This window comes from Rhinoderma darwinii, chromosome 9 (assembly GCF_050947455.1).
Source record: "Rhinoderma darwinii isolate aRhiDar2 chromosome 9, aRhiDar2.hap1, whole genome shotgun sequence".
Lineage (NCBI taxonomy): Eukaryota > Metazoa > Chordata > Amphibia > Anura > Rhinodermatidae > Rhinoderma > Rhinoderma darwinii.
The window spans coordinates 57,994,929-58,014,576 of record NC_134695.1 but is presented as its reverse complement, the minus strand read 5'-3'; the positions used below and the strand labels follow the sequence as shown (position 1 = coordinate 58,014,576).

At 40.5% G+C, this 19,648-nt stretch overlaps 1 protein-coding gene across 1 annotated transcript in view; it reads left to right on the top strand.

The window, feature by feature from the left end:
- LOC142660837 (solute carrier family 13 member 1-like) overlaps positions 1-19,648 on the top strand; it is a 45,594-nt gene that overhangs the window by 8,053 nt on the left and 17,893 nt on the right. Inside the window, exons 2-7 of the mRNA XM_075837765.1 lie at positions 610-738; positions 3,830-3,966; positions 9,960-10,135; positions 12,297-12,333; positions 13,495-13,540; positions 14,852-14,890. Of these exons, the coding sequence (XP_075693880.1) occupies positions 610-738; positions 3,830-3,966; positions 9,960-10,135; positions 12,297-12,333; positions 13,495-13,540; positions 14,852-14,890 (564 nt within the window). The remainder of the gene's footprint in view (positions 1-609; positions 739-3,829; positions 3,967-9,959; positions 10,136-12,296; positions 12,334-13,494; positions 13,541-14,851; positions 14,891-19,648) is intronic.

The following is a 19,648-nucleotide window of genomic DNA, read 5'->3' as shown; positions in this document are numbered from 1 at the left end:
CTTGAAACAGCGCCACTCTTGTCCATGGGCTGTGTCTGGTATTGCTACCCATCTCCATTCACTTTCACAATTTTCAAAACCACTCCCAAACAATCCCTGCCATACATACATAAAGGCGGACATTTAGAAGGCTTTGTTCACATCTGTGTTAGCGGCTCCGTCGCAGAGTCCGTCAGATTTGATGGGAATCACCTTAATATTACAGACTCCACAACAAAACACAATGGACCCCATTATAAGTCCATGGAATCTGTCTGGCTCCGGTGGTATCCGTCATACGACAGATCTGCCGCTGCATTGTAGTTTCCATTATAAACTGAAACCGCGATGCAGATGTGAACAGAGCCGAATATTACAATTAATGTACAGATGTCAACCAATTTTAATTATAATCCTTTAACGCTGATGTATTATAAACTGGTAATTATAGTTCGGATTACTTCCGAATTCCCACAATGCAGTGAAATGACGGTTTCTTGCCGCAATTACCAGCAAATGCGATTTTTTTTTTTTTTTATTTTTTTTTCCCACTATTTGACCACACCAAGTGAATAGACCTACAATAAGTAGTCGTTCTTCTATTATAACCATGTTTTCTGTGTATTTCAGGAAGCATCATGTGCTTATGTGTTACTGATCACAGCTACTTACTGGATTTCGGAGGCCATTCCTCTGGGTGCCGCGGCGCTGGTTCCTGCATTTTTGTTTCCACTATTTGGTATCATGAAATCAAGTGAGGTTAGTAACATTTTTATTGCAGTTTTGTTTTGAGTTTTTATGTGTTTTTAACTGCTTTGAAAAATGCATTCTAAAAACCACATGCGGTATGTTGCGATTTTTGCGATGCTGTTTTTTTTTCTCTGCCTGCGGCTAATGCTGGTGAAACGCATGGTTTCAATGTGCTTCGCCTCTAATAACCGTAGGGGCCGCAGAAACGCATCACAAAATCGTGGCAAATCATGTGCGGTTTATAGAATTCGCTTTTCAAAGAAATTAAGAAGCATGTAAGACTTCAACAAAGAGGCTGAAAAAAAACACAATAAGGGTATGTGCACACGTAGTGACCAAAAACGTTTGAAAATACGGAGTTGTTTTCAAGGGAAAACAGCCCCTGATTTTCAGACGTTTTTCGCGGCTTTTTCGCTGCGTTTTTTACGTCCGTTTTTGGAGCTGTTTTCATTGGAGTCTATGAGAAAACTGCTCCAAAAACATCCAAAGAAGTGTCCTGCATATAATGTATATAAGTGTCCTGCACTTCTTTTGACGAGGCAGTCATTTTACGCGTCGTCATTTGACAGCTGTCAAACGACGACGCGTAAATTACAGGTCGTCTGCACAATACGTCGGCAAACCCATTCAAATGAATGGGCAGATGTTTGCTGACGTATTGTAGCACTATTTTCAGACGTAAAACGAGGCATAATACGCCTCGTTTACGTCTGAAAATAGGTCGTGTGAACCCAGCCTAAACACGCCCTGTTGAAACCCAGCCTTATCCTGGACGCTAGCATTACCTGATGTTCTCCTGACTTTCATATGTAAATATAAACTTCATATAGAGTTAAATCATTTAGCAAATCTCTTACATTACTAATCTTGAGACACAGCATGTCTTAGACTGTGTTCAGACATTGTCGTCCTATTGTAGCATTTTTTTCTGCAATTTTATGAAACTTGTCAAAAACTGTGATATGACCGAAACGTGTGAAGACAGCCTGAGGTTTCACGTGTTGTGGTCATAGTCCGTTTTTTTTTTGCCACAATTTTGAAAAAAGGCATTCACAATTCTGCTGGCTACTACTGGAACCAGTCAACAAATTTGTTGACCGACATACGTCTAACCGCTTAGCTGAGTTTCTAAAAAGCCATGCATGCAATGCTCTGCATTTTGAGTTTTTTCTTTTCTTTTTCTCTCCGCATTAGATTAGTATGGTTCCATCTATAAAAACTAAACTTCCTAAAATACATATGACCAAACTTCCATAATGTTCTGCTGTGCTATATTACCTATTATATCTATATAGCCACCAGAGCACAGTTTTTCTGATACAGGGCTCCAAATCCTCTCCAAATAATTATCTGGCTGCTTGCGGACACTGCAAGGGGGAGCTTACTGCATACAGTTTATACATTGTACTCCATAATAACACAGTATACAGTAAGCTCCCTCTAGTGGTGGCTGTGGGCCGTCCGCATGTTATCTTTTAACTCTGTCTATTCAGAGAATTTGAAGCTCTGTATAAAGACAAATGAAACTTTCACCAATAATGAGCCATTTTAAGAAATTAATCCGCACAGTATTTTGGACCTATAGAGGTTAAAAACAAATTAAACCATACTCAAGGGTGAACATTGTCTAGTTGTCTATGGAGTACTAGACTTTTAGAGACTGTTATCAATCTATGGTACCCCAAAGGGTACACAACATGTCTCTAGGGGGCACTTGCACTGTCCTCATGTTGTATGATCCATAACCTTGGGGGTTCTTTCATGTAATTTATTTGTGTTAGGGGTCCTTGTCTTGAGAAACACTTAAAGAGACTCTGTCACCACATTATAAGTGTCCTATCTCCTATATAAGGAGATCGGCGCTATAATGTAGATGACAGCAGTGCTTTTTATTTACTAAAACGATCTGTTTTCACCACTTTATTAGCGATTTTAGATTTATGCTAATGAGTTGCTTAATGCCCAAGTGGGCGTGTTTTTACTTTAGACCAAGTGGGCGTTGTACAGAGGAGTGTATGACGCTGACCAATCAGTGACCAATTAGCATCATGCACTCCTCTCCATTCATTTAGGCAGCGCATAGGGATCCTTTTAGATCCTTATGTGCTGTCTTATACTAACACATTAACAATACTGAAGTGTTTAGACAGTGAATAGACATTCCACGGGATGTCTATTCACAATCTCTGCACTTCGTTACTCTGTCTGTGGCAGTTACAGCAGAGGAAGCGTAATCCCGCGAGATTACGCGGTAAATGACAGGTTACAGCGAGATTACACTTGCTCTGCTGTAACTACCACAAAAACAGTAACGAAGTGCACAGATTGTGAATAGACATCCCGTGGAATGTCTATTCACTGTCTAAACACTTCAGTATTGTTAATGTGTTAGTATAAGGCTGGATTCACACGACCATGTTACGTCCGTAATGGACGGAACGTATTTCGGCCGGAAGTCCCGGACCGAACACAGTGCAGGGAGCCGGGCTCCTAGCATCATAGTTATGTACGATGCTAGGAGTCCCTGCCTCGCTGCAGGACAACTGTCCCGTACTGTAATCATGTTTTCAGTACGGGACAGTTGTCCTGAGGCGAGGCAGGGACTCCTAGCATCGTACATAACTATGATGCTAGGAGCCCGGCTCCCTGCACTGTGTTCGGTCCGGGACTTCCGGCCGAAATACGTTCCGTCCATTACGGACGTAACATGGTCGTGTGAATCCAGCTTAAGACAGCGCATAGTGATCTAAAAGGATCCCTATGCGCTGCCTAAATGAATGGAGAGAAGTGTATGACGCTGATTGGTCAGCGTCATACACGACCCTGTACAACGCCCACTTGGTCTAAAGTAAATTAAGCAACTCATTAGCATAAATCTAAAATCGCTAATAAAGTGGTGAAAACAGATCGTTTTATTAAATAAAAAGCACTGCTGTCGCCTACATTATAGCGCCGATCTCCTTATGTAGGGGATACGGCACTTATAATGTGGTGACAGAGCCTCTTTAAAGCAGATTACTTTTCAGAATTTTTTATATTTTGATTTGTGTTTGCTTATTATAGGATATATAATCATCTTCTCTGTTTTGTTTTTTTGCAGGTGGCATCTGAATACTTCAAAGACATCCACTTGCTGCTGTTTGGTGTTGTCTGTCTGGCATCCTCAATCCAAAAGTGGAATTTGCACAAAAGAATAGCACTTTGGATGGTCTTGTCTGTGGGAAGCCAGCCTGGCTGGTAATGCCCTGTCATTTTCCTGTAGCTTAAGTGCTCTCTGCTTGCTCTGACATGTCAATATCTAGTTGACAATTAACCTCCGCACACTGGGGCTGTGCTCCCCATGGATCCTGAGTACTAGCAACACTTGTGTATAAAAGCTCAGGACAAAAATAGTATCCCACCTCTTATGCCATAAGCAGAAAAACGAAAGTCTTGTTTTAGAAGGAGTCCAATGTTTATTATGAAACTTACTCAAAATGTACTATAGTCAGCATTGGGTTACCGCAAGGATCTCTGTTAGGCCCAATTATTTTTAATATCTTTATTAATGACCTTGTGGATGGGATTGATGGGAAAGTATACGTTTTTGCAGACAAAACATCTTTGTAGAATACTTGAAACTCCACTTGATTGTAAAATATTAGAGAAAGACCTAGATAATCTGGCAGCAGGGACAAAAACATGGCAGATGAATTTTAATGTTGATGTAAATTAATGCACTTAGGTCACAGTAAAAGTATTAATGCATATACATTAAATAGAATAAAACTAGAGATAACAGAAAAAGAGAAGGAACTGGTTATTCTGGTTACAAATATGCTAAGCAGCAGTACTCCATGTCAGGCAGCAGCTGCAAAAGCAAATATGATTTTAGGGTGTATAAAAAGAGAGATAAAAACCTGTGATTCAAATCTATAAATCCCTTGTGAGGCCACATCTTGAATATGGGATTCAGTTTTGGGCTCCACATTGTAAAAAGGATGTAGGAGAGCTGGGGAGGGTTCAAAGGCGGGCGACTAGATTATTAAATGGGAGGTCTCTTCTAGTGAGAGGCTAGGATAATTAGGATTTTTTTTAGATTGGAAAACTAGACGCCTTAGGCTATGTGCACACACACTAATTACGTCCGTAATTGACGGACGTATTTCGGCCGCAAGTCCCGGACCGAACACAGTGCAGGGAGCCGGGCTCCTAGCATCATAGTTATGTACGATGCTAGGAGTCCCTGCCTCGCTGCAAGACAACTGTCCCGTACTGAAAATATGATTACAGTACGGGACAGTTGTCCTGCAGCGAGGCAGGGACTCCTAGCATCGTACATAAGTATGATGCTAGGAGCCCGGCTCCCTGCACTGTGTTCGGTCCGGGACTTGCGGCCGAAATACGTCCGTCAATTACGGACGTAATTAGTGTGTGTGCACATACCCTTAGAGGTGATCTTATTAACATGTATAAGTTTGTGTGTGGTTAATACAAACAACTAGCATATCATTTATTATTTCTAAGAACTTCACAGACCAGAGGACATTCATTGCGTTTCAGACCTCAATATAGGAAAGGGTTCTTTACAGTTAGAGCTGTTAAACTTTTCACGTTTTATACATACAGAAATAAAACCAGATTAATAAAATGAAAAAAAAAAATTGTACATCCATTCCCATATAGACAAGACATTGTGAAAATGCCACCCAGTGCTTTATACTGATAGTGTGCATCAAAGTGTAATGTTTTGTAAAGAATGCATACAACTTATGTTTGTGGCTAGAAGTCTGACCTTAAGAAAACGCACAACTCCTCTTGAAAAAAGAGCTTAGTATTATTTGAAAGCTACGATTCTGGGCTTTAAAATGATTCTGTGATCTAAGTTCTGGCTCTTAGTCTAGTTGTGGCGAGCATTTAAAATCATGATGTTGCATATATTACCTGGCAGTGAAAGGGTTAAAGGGAAGGTAAATCTTCACATCCAATTTTCTTGTTTTCGTGCATCTAGAATGAAAATTGGAGCAACCTTGCAAATAGTCTTTAAAAAAAATAAAAAAATCTATCGTCTTGTGTCTACAGTTCCTAGGCAGACCTATAGGTTTCCATGGTAACAGACAAACCGGGTGTAGTCTAATTCTGCAGTCCTATTGCCATTCACCTGTTCCCTCCTCTATTAACTTAGCAAATGTAAGTCAGTAGGGATTCTTCCCTGGGCGCTGTAGTCTCTGCATTGGGTAGAGGGCCAGACATGTTTGCTAGTGACCGGCCCTGTGGCTTGTGTATTTCTGTAGCTCAACATAGATAAGGATGGATATTAATTTCTCTGGTGTCATGGCCGCTACATTGAAATATGTCCACCGCTGGGGGTTGTAGCAAATTTTTCTGATCTCCAAACAAAACTAGACAAGCTCTTCAAGGGTATGTTCACACACAAACTCAAAAATGTATGAGAATACGGAGCTGTTTTCAAGAGAAAGCTGCTCCTGATTTTCAGGTGTTTTTTAAGCCACTCGCGATTTTCACTGCGTTTCTTACGGCCGTTTTTGGAGCTGTTTTTCTATAGTCTATGAAAACGGCAGAAGTGACATGCGCTTCTTTTTCGCGGCCGTTTTTTTTTTACGCGGCCATTTTGAAAAAACAGCCCGTCGGAACAGAACACTGTTTTTCCCATTGAAATCAATGGGCAGATGTTTGGAGGCGTTCTGCTTCCGATTTTTCGGGCCGTTTATATGTGAACATACCCTAAGGCTGGGTTCACACGACCTATGTTCAGGCGTAAACGAGGCGTTTTACGCCTCGAATTACGCCTGAAAACACGGCTGAAATACGTCGGCAAACATCTGCCCATTCATTTCAATGGGTTTGCCGATGTACTGTGCCGACGACTGGTAATTTTACGCGTCGCTGTCAAAAGACTGCACGTAAAATAAGAGCCTCGTCAAAGAAGTGCAGGACACTTCTTGGGACGTAATTTGAGCCGTTTTTCATTGACTTCAATGAAGAACAGCTCCAAATTACGGCCGTAATTGACGCCTCGCAAAACGCGAGTACGAGCAATTACGTCTGAAATGCAGGAGCTGTTTTCTCCTGAAAACTGCTCCGTAATTTCAGCCGTAATGGTCGATATCGTGTGAACATACCCGAAGTCTCATAGATTTTTATACTTTGACTCAGCAGTGCAACTGATAGGAAACTTTTTTTTTAAAATTATTTTTGTATATATATGTGTGTCTTTTAGCTTTATGACGGTAAAACACATTTTTCTTCTCATTGACTTCTGTAAAGGAAAGAAGATAATAAACATTTTGTGATATCTCCTCTACTTGTACCCACTATCTGGACCTAACCAGTAATGTAACGGAAATCTGATAACAACTCTGTCTGATTAACATTGTAAAGCCTCTTCTGCTGTGAAGAGGATTTTTACCGTTATGTAAATTGTCCTTAAAGTGACTGAACACCTTGTAGCACCATGTTGTTTTTAGGTTCAGCATTCTGTGTTGATTCGTTTCTTAATATGTCTTTGTTGCGGTCAGTGCTTTTTACTTTTTCTGATACAGAGCTCCAAATACCCTGCATAGACGTAGAGTTAAATGATAACCTTATGGCTTCCTGCAGCCACCACTGGGGGCAGCTTATTGCATACTGTTTTTTATTTTATAGTTCAATGTATGTTGTACGCAGTAAGCTCCCTCTAGTGGTGGATGCAGGCATTTGGCGCTCAGACTTAATAATAGAAATTGGTCCGCTTAGTAGGGCATCATATTACCGCTACAGATCCGTACTACTAGTAGCCAAAAGGGCACAAATAATGCTGCGCCATTTGGATTCTAGGAGGCGAAAAGTATACAACGCTCATAGTTTGAGTCAATGAGGAGAGGGCTCCTCTCGTCCCTCAGGGCAGTGATTGACAGGCTGCTGTGTATACTGTACGTACGAAAATATAAATTTTTTTTTGCAAATGTAATGAGGTTAAGCTGCAATACCAGACACAGCCCGTGGACAAGAGTGGCGCTGTTTCTGGGGGAAAAAAAACCATCTGTTTTTCTAACCTAGTAATCCCTTTAAATTTCTTGTGATGGTATCAGGTTTTTTTTACAGGGGATAAAGTCGAAACTTAATGTTGCTGGCATCCACAAAACCTAAGGAGAAATATAGATTTTTTTTTTTTTTCCTTTTGCAAGCCGAAGCAGCATTGTACCGGAAGTAAAGCTTCTGTTCTTTGATTAAAGAATTAGAAAGCATTTTTCTGCAATGGGCATTTAATGATTTCACAAGAGAGAGGAAAATTAAAAGCTTTTAAAAATCCATGCAAAAAGTTTATGGCCCTTTCTGTAGCGATAGGAGAGGGGCCTCGCGTGGGTTTTTACCAATAACCAGGAAAAAGTGACTTAACTCATAAAAAGGCGTCATCTAGGCCGGTGTCCTGTTACAGAATGATGTCCTGTTCCAGATGTGAGAACCTTACGGTTTATGGTCGCTGCTTGCACACAACAGAATAGCTTCTAGTGCAGGGGTCAGCAACACCCCGCACTCTAGCTGTTGCGAAACTACAACTCCCAGCATGCTGGGAGTTGTAGTTTCACAACAGTTGGGGTGCTGACCCCTGTTCTAGTGTATTGATAAGGAGCTGCCCGCAGGGAATCTTTATTTATCTTGTGTTAAACTGAGGTTGAGCAATCTGTGGTGCTTTTCTTCAAGATGTACTAAACCTACAGTCCACGGATTATAAAAAGAGCTGCTAATATGATTGACGCTTCTGTAAATGTTTTGGGCTATCCTCTTAACTGTAGATATGGCAGATAAAGTAAAGATCATAGTAAACTGATGGACCCTATTAGGGTATGTTCACACGGGCTATTTTCGGCCATTTTTCGGGCCGAAAAATCGGAAGCAGAGTGCCTCCAAACATCTGCCCATTGATTGCGATGGGAAAAGGGCATTCTGTTCCAATGGGCTGTATTTTTCAAAACGGCCGCGAAAAAGAAGTGCAGGTCACTTCTTGGGACGTTTTTGGAGACGTTTTTCATAGACTCTATTGAAAACCGCTTAAAAAAAGGCCGTAAAAAACGTTGTGAAAATCGCGAGTGGCTTAAAAAAACTTCTGAAAATCAGGAGCTGTTTTCCCTTGAAAACAGCTCCGTATTTTCAGACCTTTTTGACTCCGCGTGTGAACATACCCTTAAAGTCAACCGGGTTTTTCAGGATTTTCTGGTATCTGTTAGAAAAAGGATCCGGCATAGCTGTCGTGACTCCGTTATAAATCGAATCTGTGACGCTAGTGTGGACAGAGCCTTAACCTTTCCTACTTCTGTATTTTGTACTTTATTGTTCAATCAGAGCGACATTTTTCAGTGATCCATAATATAGTTTGACAAGCCGTTCAGATGTTAATGAACGTGGTATATGAAATGGCTAGAGCCCCCTATCTGTTTATCTAGGTAATGATCTACGGTATATAGCGTATGCAGCTCTTGGTTTTTCCGCACTATGTATACAGCATTAAATATTGATGCTGTGTACATTGTGCTCCGCTCTGGACTCCAGACAGGGGATGCAGTGACTAGCATTTGTTGTAGGCCTCCGGGCTGTTTCATCGCTCAAGTGCAGGAGCAGCATTTCTTACCACATAGTCGTAGCTTACCAATTAATGTCAGAACACAGCGCCGCAGGTCTCACTGCAGTAAAAAGCTGTCATGTCCTGTCCCCGTGTTATACAGAGAATTCTAGTGGATTATTACTTCTGCCAAGGAGAAGCTGCAGACCATAGATGTCCGGTATTCTCGCACATATATATATATATATATAATGACCTTGTAATAAAGACTGCAGTCAATTTGCGCACAGCCGGTGTGTAGGGAATGGTGCAACCCAAAACCTATGATTTTGTATATTTTAAATAAAATTGACCAATGCTTGAAAAATTTGCTCTCGTCCATGATTAGACAAAAGGGCCTGTTCATTGTCATCTATTTTTTTATTTATTTTTTTCAGAACCATTGCCACTCTTGTCTATGGGCTGTATCTGCTTCTACTTCCTATTCACGTTAATGGAAATGAGCTGCAATACCAGACACAACCCATAGAGGAGTGGAGCTAATTCTGGAAGAAAATATATATATATATATTTTTTTTAATTTTTTTAACCAGGGCAACCCATTTTGACTATATAAAAATCCATTTTTTTCTGTGGCTGTATCTGCGTATTTTCTTCTAATAAAGTACTGGTTTCTTGCTTTGTGTTTTAGGCTTTTACTGGGATTTATGAGCTGCACCTCTCTGTTGTCCATGTGGTTGAGTAATACATCTACAGCTGCAATGGTGATGCCAATTGTGGATGCTGTTCTGTGTCAGCTGAACAGCGCTGCACCCGAGGAGAAAGCCTTAACAAATACTAGTCCAAGCCCTCCACCAAACACTGAAGGTACCGTACGTATGAAGAATCCGCTTTTATATGTTAAAAATCTTCCATTAACCCCTTAATGACCGGGCCATTTTGCACGTTAATGACCAAGGATTATTTCTTGTTTTTTCACGGTCGCATTCCATGAGTCGTAACTTTTTTTTTATTCCGTCGACATAGCCGTATAAGGGCTTGTTTTTTGCGGGACGAGTTGTATTTTGTAATTGTACCATTTTTAGATGCTTATAATGTATTGATTAACTTTTATTAACTTTATTTTAGGAGAGAATTGAAAATAAGCAGCTATTCCAGCATTAATTTTCACGTTATAAATTTACGCCGTTTACTATGCAGCGTAAATAACATGTTAACTTTATTCTATGGGTCGGCACGATTATGGGGATACCAAATATGTAAAGGTTTTATATGTTTTTTCTACGTTTGCACAATAAAAACCCTTTTAGAAAAAAATTACTTGTTTTTGCATCGCCGCATTCCAAGAGCCGTAACGTTTTTATTTTTCCGTCAATGTGGCCGTATGTGGGCTTGATTTTTGCGGGACAATGTGTAGTTTTCATTAGTACTATTTTGGGGTACATAGGACTTATAGATTAACTTTTATTTTATTTTTTTGGGGGGGAATGGGAGAAAAGAGAGAATTTTGCCGTTGTTTTTTGCGTTTTCTTTGGACGCCGTTCATCCGGCGGTTTAATTAATGTGTTCATTTTATTGGTCAAGTTGTTACGATCGCGGGGATACCATATATGTGTATGTGTGATTTGTTTTGACAGTTTTACTAAATAAAACCACTTTTTTGGCCAAAAAAGTAGTTTTATTTGACTTTGACTGTAATTTTTTTTTTTTTTTTTTTCACAAACTTTATTTAACTGATTGTCATTTTTTTTTTAAGTCCCATCAGGGGACTTCACTATGCGATCTGTTGATCGCATATATAATGCTTTGGTATACTTAGTATACCGAAGCATTATTGCCTGTCAGTGTAAAACTGACAGGCAACCTATTAGGTCATGCCTCTGGCATCGCCTAACAGGCAGATGCTGAAGACAGACCTGGTGGTCTTTGTTAGACCCCCGGCTGTCATGGAAACCCGACGGCGACCCCCGATTTGTTTGCGGGGGCGCCGATCGGGTGACAGAGGGAGCTCCCTCCCTCTGTCAAACACATTAGATGCCGCTGTCACTATTGACAGCGGCATTTAATGGGTTAAACTGCCGGAATCGGAGCGTGCTTCGATTCCGGCAGTTGCAGCAGGAGCCAGGCTGAGTATAACAGCCGTGCTCCTGCCGCTGATCGCATGGGTACGCTGTCAGTACCCGCGCGATCACAGGACGGATATATCCGTCCTCCTGCGCGAACTAGCAGCTGCTGAGGACGGATATATCCGTCCTTCGGCGTTAAGGAGTTAAATACTCAAAATTGCTTTTACCTGATGCACAAACCATTCCACTGCTTTTGTATATAAAGTAAAAGACTGCACAGTAAAGCTTCTTTTAATCTGGAATCAATGGGGTATTTTCGATTATTGGATGTACATAGTTAGGCCCCCTGCACTCGGCCATGCACGTAGTCACAGCCGGTGATTATGGGCATGGCCAGCTGCAGACAGTCGTCCGTTGCGGGCAGTGCTTCCATTATAAAGTATGGGAGCACCGTCCCTAAAATCAAAAAATGGGACATGTCCTATTTTTTGCGGGTCATTTCTACAGCCCGGATATCTTCCTGTAAAGATGTCCCTGGGCAATAGAAATGAATGGGTCCGTACTTTGATCCGCAATTATGTCCATAATTGCGGATCAAAATTACGACCGTGTGCATGGGGCCTAAGGTATATAGGAAACCTACTTGTAAGGGTAGAGAAACTTTTTTTATATTCCTCTGTTACTGTTTTTTTTTTTTTGTTTTTTTTTAAATCCTAGTTGTTTCCCTCTGTTCAGTCTCCTGCTCCTGGCCTTGAAATTATACATTTCTATTACATGTAGATTATCAGACTTTACAGATTATCGGATGCCGGATAAAAGGAACTTCACTGTATATTGTTCGATTTGCGTTTTATATCGGGTGTAATCCAATGTTTTTCTTTGACTCTACCCTGTACTCTCTCACTGTGATTTGTATTGCTTGTGGAGGAAAACATCTGATACCAACTTTTTTCGATTTACAGACACTACAAAGATTGATCTAGCATCTTTTCCCGAAAGGTAATCCTACTATTCTATGTTAAAGGAGAATCCAGCACACGGTATCTCCTGACATGTCATAAAGATGTTAATGACATTGATGGGTCTCTGAGCTGAGATACCTGTGATTCCCCCCCCCCCCCCAAAATAAAAGCGCCCTGTAGTGTATCCGAGCTATCGAGTGGGTTATAAACAATAGATAAAAGTTGACCGAACCTGCTGAATATCTAATGTGTAGAGGGCAGCCTGACTGTCCCTATTGTCTAGGGGACAGAAGGATCAGGTATGTTGCATTACGACCTGCCGATCCTGTGTATGGCCAGCGGCAGTCCATAGGAACACATTGTGTAGCATGTGCATCTACACGTTCATGAGTTTTTCATACAAATATATCAATAAGAAAAAACGTGAAAAATAAATGTAGTGTGCAAGTCACAAACTAGTCGTATTCTTTGCGTGTACATGATCGTAACACTCCTGATAGGAACAGTTTCGATTCACTGGGGCTCCCATGTCAAACATCACACGTTTTTGCAAGGTTGTTTGACTCTTTATCCCATAGAAAAACATTAAAATTGCAGCACGTTGTGGTAATGCTGTGGAGCCTTAGTCTTTCTGCTCACGCACACTACCTCCGAGCTGTACGGAACCGTAATATCGCACCTATAGAAGTCTATGGGGTTATACTGTACTTCCGTATCGCCCTGATTTCAAGCCGTTTTTACTGTGGAATCCTGTATGAATCAGACAAATTGTATTTTTTCCCATAGGATGCCGTATAATGGAGATATTCTTCTCTAGATTCATCGTTTCTAGGAGAGAATATCTCCGAAATACAGTAGTATGGAGCTGCAGGGACTCCATGTGCCTCTGTACAGGCTCCATGTTCATTTCTGCCGTGTGCGTGATGCCTTATACTGTATCCCGGGATCATACCTGATCGGTTACCTGTGTTTTTCTAACAGAATTCATACTTCACTGGAAATATTTCACATTTATTTGTGTAGGACTTGTATAAAATATACAGATACAATTGCAGTATAACCAGCATTTCCTTGCCTGCAATTTCTTCAGCTGTAATTCTATGCGGAGGAGGGGAACGGGAAGCCGCCTGGACGTCCGCTAGGAAAATGATATTGTCATTTGAATTTCCATTTTTTTATTTCTCCCTTTTTGTTTCAGCGATAATATTTTGGATAATGGAATCGCGAGCACTGAAGAAAATGAGGTTTGTTGGATTCCAGCCATTCTTGTTTATTTCTCCTGTTCTCCTCTGAAAGGGTTTTGTAACCTCATCAGTGGAAAAGTTTTGGTCATGTTTTTCATTTTTCTCATCAAAGTACATTTTGTGTTTCAAAATATAGGCCCGGCCATATGAGGTTTTTTCATATTCCAAAGTGTATCATTTTGTACTTTTTCATCTTCTATCGTAAGGTGTTGCTATTTTTCATAATTTGCAGATTACTAAAAATGTTGGCAGTTTTTTCCTTTCATTTCTTTCTGTATTGAAATAGTCTTTTGTGTAGAAAATCATGCCATGTATAGCTTCTGAACTTAAAGTGGCTCTGTCACCAGATTATAAGTGCCCTATCTCCTACATAATCTGATCGGCGCTGGAATGTAGAGAACAGCAGTGGTTTTTACTTTGAAAAATGATCATTTTTGAGCAAGTTATGAGCAATTTTAGATTTATGCTAATTAGTTTCTTAATCCACAACTGGGCGTGTTTTTACTTTTGACCAAGTGGGCGTTGTACAGAGGAGTGTATGAGGCTGACCAATCGGTGACCAATCGGCGACCAATCAGTCCTACACTTCATTGTTCTAGCTCGGATTCTTTCACTGCACAATCACAATGGGCTGGAACAATGAGAAGTGTATGACACTGATTAGTCACTGATTGGTCAGCGTCATACACTCCTCTGTACAACACCCAGTTGGTAAAAAGTAAAAACACGCCCAGTTGTCTATTAAGAAACTAATTGGCATAAATCTAAAATTGCTCATAACTTGCTCAAAAATTATCGTTTTTCAAAATAAAAAAACACTGTTCTCTACATTACTGCGCCAATCAGATTATGTAGGAGATAGAGCACTTATAATCTGGTGACAGAGTCTCTTTAAAGAGACTGTCACCACATTATAAGTGCCCTATCTCCTACGTAAGGCGATGGGCGCTATAATGTAGATGACAGCAGTGGTTTTTATTTATAAAAACGATCTCTTTTTACCACATTAGGAGCGATTTTAGCTTTATTCTAATTACTTTCTTAATGCCCAATTGGGGGTGTTTTTACTTTAGACCAACTGGGCGTTGTACAGAGGAGTGCATGACATGACGCTGACCAATCAGTGACCAATCAGCGTCATGCCCTTCTCTCCATTCATTTAGTCAGCGCATATAATTACGATTTATATCTTGATCCTCCATTTTTTTTTTTTTTTTTGTGTTTATTCTACATAAAACAAATTTTAATGAGAAATTGTTTAGGTATTATGAGCTGTGCATCAAATAAAATACAAATTCTGTTTGTCTACAGGAGGAGCCGGCATTTGAAAGTCGAAGATATTCGAAACAGGTAACTTGTCTTATACCATTATATACAGTATTGACATATCGGCTCCTAATGAACTCGATAAGAAATAATCTTCTGTTAGCGCCCCCTAGTGGCAGCTGCAGAGGTTTACCGGTTTTATGTACCTCCAGTTTCATAAAAAAATTATTATAGTGCAGGAGTGTGTACAATAATCGTCTAACCTAATAACTTGTATTACCGTTTCTGCTTCTGACAACAGCACGGACTGTCTCTATAGTCTACACCAGGGGTCGGGAACCTATGGCTCGCGAGCCAGATATGGCTCTTTTGATGGCCGTATCTGGCTCGCAGACAGGGCTCCTACCCAGTGGCGGATTATCATTAGGGCGTTTCGGGCGGTCGCCCGGGGCCCAAGACTGCCAGGGGGCCCAAGGAGCCTATGACCGCCCGAACCCCCTCATGCCCAGTGGCGTCGCTAGCACCGGAGGGAGCCCCGGTGCCAGGACCGCACCTGTCAGGCGAGGGGAGCTTTGCTTCTACTTAGCAGCCGTGGTCTGTGCTGCTTTAGAAGCTCCCCCTCCAGCCCCCCTTCCCTGCTCTAAACATCTCTGCTGCTAGCTGTCGGGACATGGGGGAGGGGAGACTGTCGGCGGGCTCTGTGCTGTGAGCAGGAGAAGAGCTGCAGTGAAGACATAAAAGGTAAGTGCATGTGTGTTTAATATCCATATTCATGTGTGTTTAATCATATTCATGTATGTTTAATGTCCATATTCATGTATGTTTAATGTCCATATTCATGTATGTTTAATGTCCATATTCATGTATGTTTAATGTCCATATTCATGTATGTTTAATGTCCATATTCATGTATGTTTAATGTCCATATTCATGTGTTTACAAGGTGTACTTTGTGTATAATGTGCATACTCGTGTATAATGTGCCTACTTGGTGTATAATGTGCATACTCGTGTGTACTTTGTGTACTATGCATACTTTGTGTATAATGTGCCTACTTTGTGTACTTTGTGCATAATGTGTGTACTTTGTGTACTGTGCGTACTTTGTGCATACATAGTTACATAGTACATAGTTACATAGTTAGTACGGCTGAAAAAAGACACATGTCCATCAAGTTCAACCAAGGGAAGGGAAAAGGGAAGGAAAAATTTCTACACATAGGAGCTAATATTTTTTTGTTCTAGGAAATTATCTAACCCTTTTTTAAAGCCATCTACTGTCCCTGCTGTGACCAGCTCCTGCGGTAGGCTATTCCATAAATTCACAGTTCTCACTGTAAAGAAGCCTTGTCGCCTCTGCAGCTTGAACCTTTTTTTCTCCAGACGGAGGGAGTGCCCCCTTGTTTTTTGAGGGGGTTTTACAAGGAACAGGATTTCACCATATTTTTTGTATGTGCCATTAATATATTTATATAAGTTAATCATGTCCCCCCTTAGTCTTCTTTTTTCAAGGCTAAATAGGTTTAATTCTTTCAATCTTTCCTCATAACTTAAATTCTCCATGCCCCTTATTAGCTTCGTTGCTCTTCTTTGTATTTTTTCCAACTCCAGGGCATCCTTTCTATGAACTGGAGCCCAGAACTGAACTGCATATTCTAGATGAGGCCTCACTAATGCTTTGTAAAGTGGCATTATTACATCCCTGTCCCGCGAGTCCATGCCTCTTTTAATACACGACAATATCCTGCTGGCCTTTGAAGCAGCTGATTGACACTGCATGCTGTTATTGAGTTTATGATTTACAAGTACACCCAGATCCTTCTCAACAAGTGAATCCGCCAGTGTAGCGCCCCCTAGGACATATGATGCATGCAGGTTGTTGGTACCAAGATGCATAACTTTACATTTATCTACATTAAACTTCATTTGCCAAGTGGACGCCCAAACACTTAGTTTGTTTAAATCTGCCTGTAATTCATGAACATCTTCCATAGTCTGAACTATATTACATAGCTTGGTGTCATCTGCAAAAATAGAAATAGTGCTATTAATCCCTTCCTCTATATCATTAATAAATAAGTTGAATAATAGTGGTCCCAGCACTGAACCCTGGGGTACACCACTTATAACCGGGGACCATTCAGAGAAGGAATCATTGACCACAACTCTCTGGATACGGTCCTTGAGTTAATTCTCAATCCAATTACAAACTATATTTTCTAAACCTATAGTCCTTAATTTACCCATTAGGCGTCTATGGGGGACAGTGTCAAATGCCTTTGCAAAGTCTAAAAACACTAAATCCACAGCGGCCCCTCTGTCTAGACTTCTGCTCACCTCTTCATAAAAACAGATTAGGTTAGTTTGACAACTTCTGTCCTTAGTAAAACCGTGCTGGCTGTCACTTATAATGCTATTTATTGTCACATAATCCTGTATATAGTCCCTCAATAGCCCCTCAAACATTTTCCCCACGATGGATGTTAAGCTTACTGGTCTATAATTACCCGGGGAAGACCTAGAGCCCTTTTTGAAAATAGGCACCACATTTGCCCTGCGCCAGTCCCTTGGCACTATACCAGTCACTAGAGATTCTCTGAATATTATGAAAAGGGGGACAGAAATAACTGAACTAAGCTCTTTAAGAATTCTAGGGTGTAACCCATCTGGTCCCGGAGCCTTGTGCACATTTATTTTATTTAATTTAGCTTGGACCATCTCTACATTCATCCAATTCAGTATATCAACTGATATATTAACAGCACTGGCACCGGCTACATCAGCTGCTCTTTCTTCTGTTGTATATACAGAGCTAAAGAACCCATTTAGTAACTCTGCCTTCTCTTGATCCCCTGTGATCAACTCCCCATTACCATTATCTAGGGGTCCTACATGTTCAGACCTTGGCTTTTTTGCATTTATATGCTTGAAGAATTTTTTAGGATTTGTTTTACTATCCTTGGCCACCTGCCTTTCATTTTGTATTTTTGCTAATTTTATTACATTTTTACAGATTTTATTAAGCTCTTTATATTTTACAAAGGCTACAGCTGTACCCTCAGATTTGTATTTTTTAAATGCCCTTTTTTTGTCATGTATTGCCCCTTTCACAGAAGGTGTAAGCCATGTGGGGTTTAATTTGAGTCGTTTATACTTATTACCTGTAGGAATAAATTTTGCACTATAATAACTCAAAGTAGATTTGAAAATCTCCCATTTATCATTTGTTCCATTATTTGACATTTGTTCTTCCCAGTCTATATCCTGAATTGCAGCCCTCATCCTGGGGAAATTGGCTTTCTTAAAATTAAATGTTTTTGCCCTCCCAGCCTGTGTTTGTTTTTTACAGTATAGGTAAAATGTAACTATATTATGATCACTGTTACCGAGGTTTTCACGAACATTGACATTCCCAACAAGATCTGCATTATTAGAAATGACCAGATCCAACAGAGCTTCACCTCTAGTCGGGTCTTCCACAAACTGGCCCATAAAATTTTCCTGCAACAGGTTGAGGAAATGTCTCCCCTTTGCAGTTGAAGCCGAACCATGACACCAATTAATATCCCGGAAATTAAAATCTCCCATTATCACTACAGTACCCGCCTGTGCAGCCCGCTCCATCTGTTTATATATCTGACCTTCCATCTCCTCAGTTATATTGGGGGGTCTATAGATTACACCAAAAGTAATTTTTTCAGTGATCACCTCCCTTTCTAGTTCCACCCACAAGGTTTCAACCTCCTCACAGTCTTCACCCACTATTGTCTCTTTCACACTCGCCTTCATATCACTTCTCACATACAGACATACACCACCACCTTTCCTATTTGTCCTGTCTTTACGAAAAAGTGTAAAACCCTGTAGATTTACAGCCCAGTCATGTGAAGAGTCCAGCCATGTTTCAGCAACACCAACTATATCTATATTTTCTTCCAGTATCAAGGCCTCCAGCTCCCCCATTTTGCTTGCTAGACTTCTGGCATTTGTGAACATACACTTTAACTTGCCTGTCAGTTTTTCACTTTTATTATCAGAAATGTGATTTGACATTAATCGGTCCTTTTTATTTACACTGATGTTTTGTAACGAAAGGATCTCCTTATCTTGTTGTCTAGTCCTCTCCCCACATTCTGTTTCTCCCCCCACCAATATAGTCTGACCCCTCTCTAACCTGGCTACCCCTTTTTTTTTCTACATTGTGCGTACATAATGTGCGTACTTTGTACTGTGCGTACTTTGTGCATAATGTGCGTACTTTGTGCGTACTTTGTGCATAATGTGCGTACTTTGTGCGTACTTTGTGCATAATGTGCGTACTTTGTGCATAATGTGCGTACTTTGTGCATAATGTGGTACTTTGTGTACTGTGCATACTTTGTGCATAATGTGCCTACTTTGTGCATAATGTGCGTACTTTGTGCATAATGTGCCTACTTTGTGCATAATGTGCGTACTTTGTGCATAATGTGGTACTTTGTGTACTGTGCATACTTTGTGCATAATGTGCATACTTTGTGCATAATGTGCGTACTTTGTGCATAATGTGCGTACTTTGTGCATAATGTGCCTACTTTGTGCATAATGTGCGTACTTTGTGTACTTTGTGCATAATGTGGGTACTTTGTGCATAATGTGCGTACTTTGTGTACTTTGTGCATAATGTGTGTACTTTGTGCATAATGTGCGTACTTTGTGCATAATGTGGTACTTTGTGTACTGTGCATACTTTGTGCATAATGTGCGTACTTTGTGTACTTTGTGCATAATGTGCGTACTTTGTGCATAATGTGCCTACTTTGTGCATAATTTGCGTACTTTGTGCATAATGTGGTATTTTGT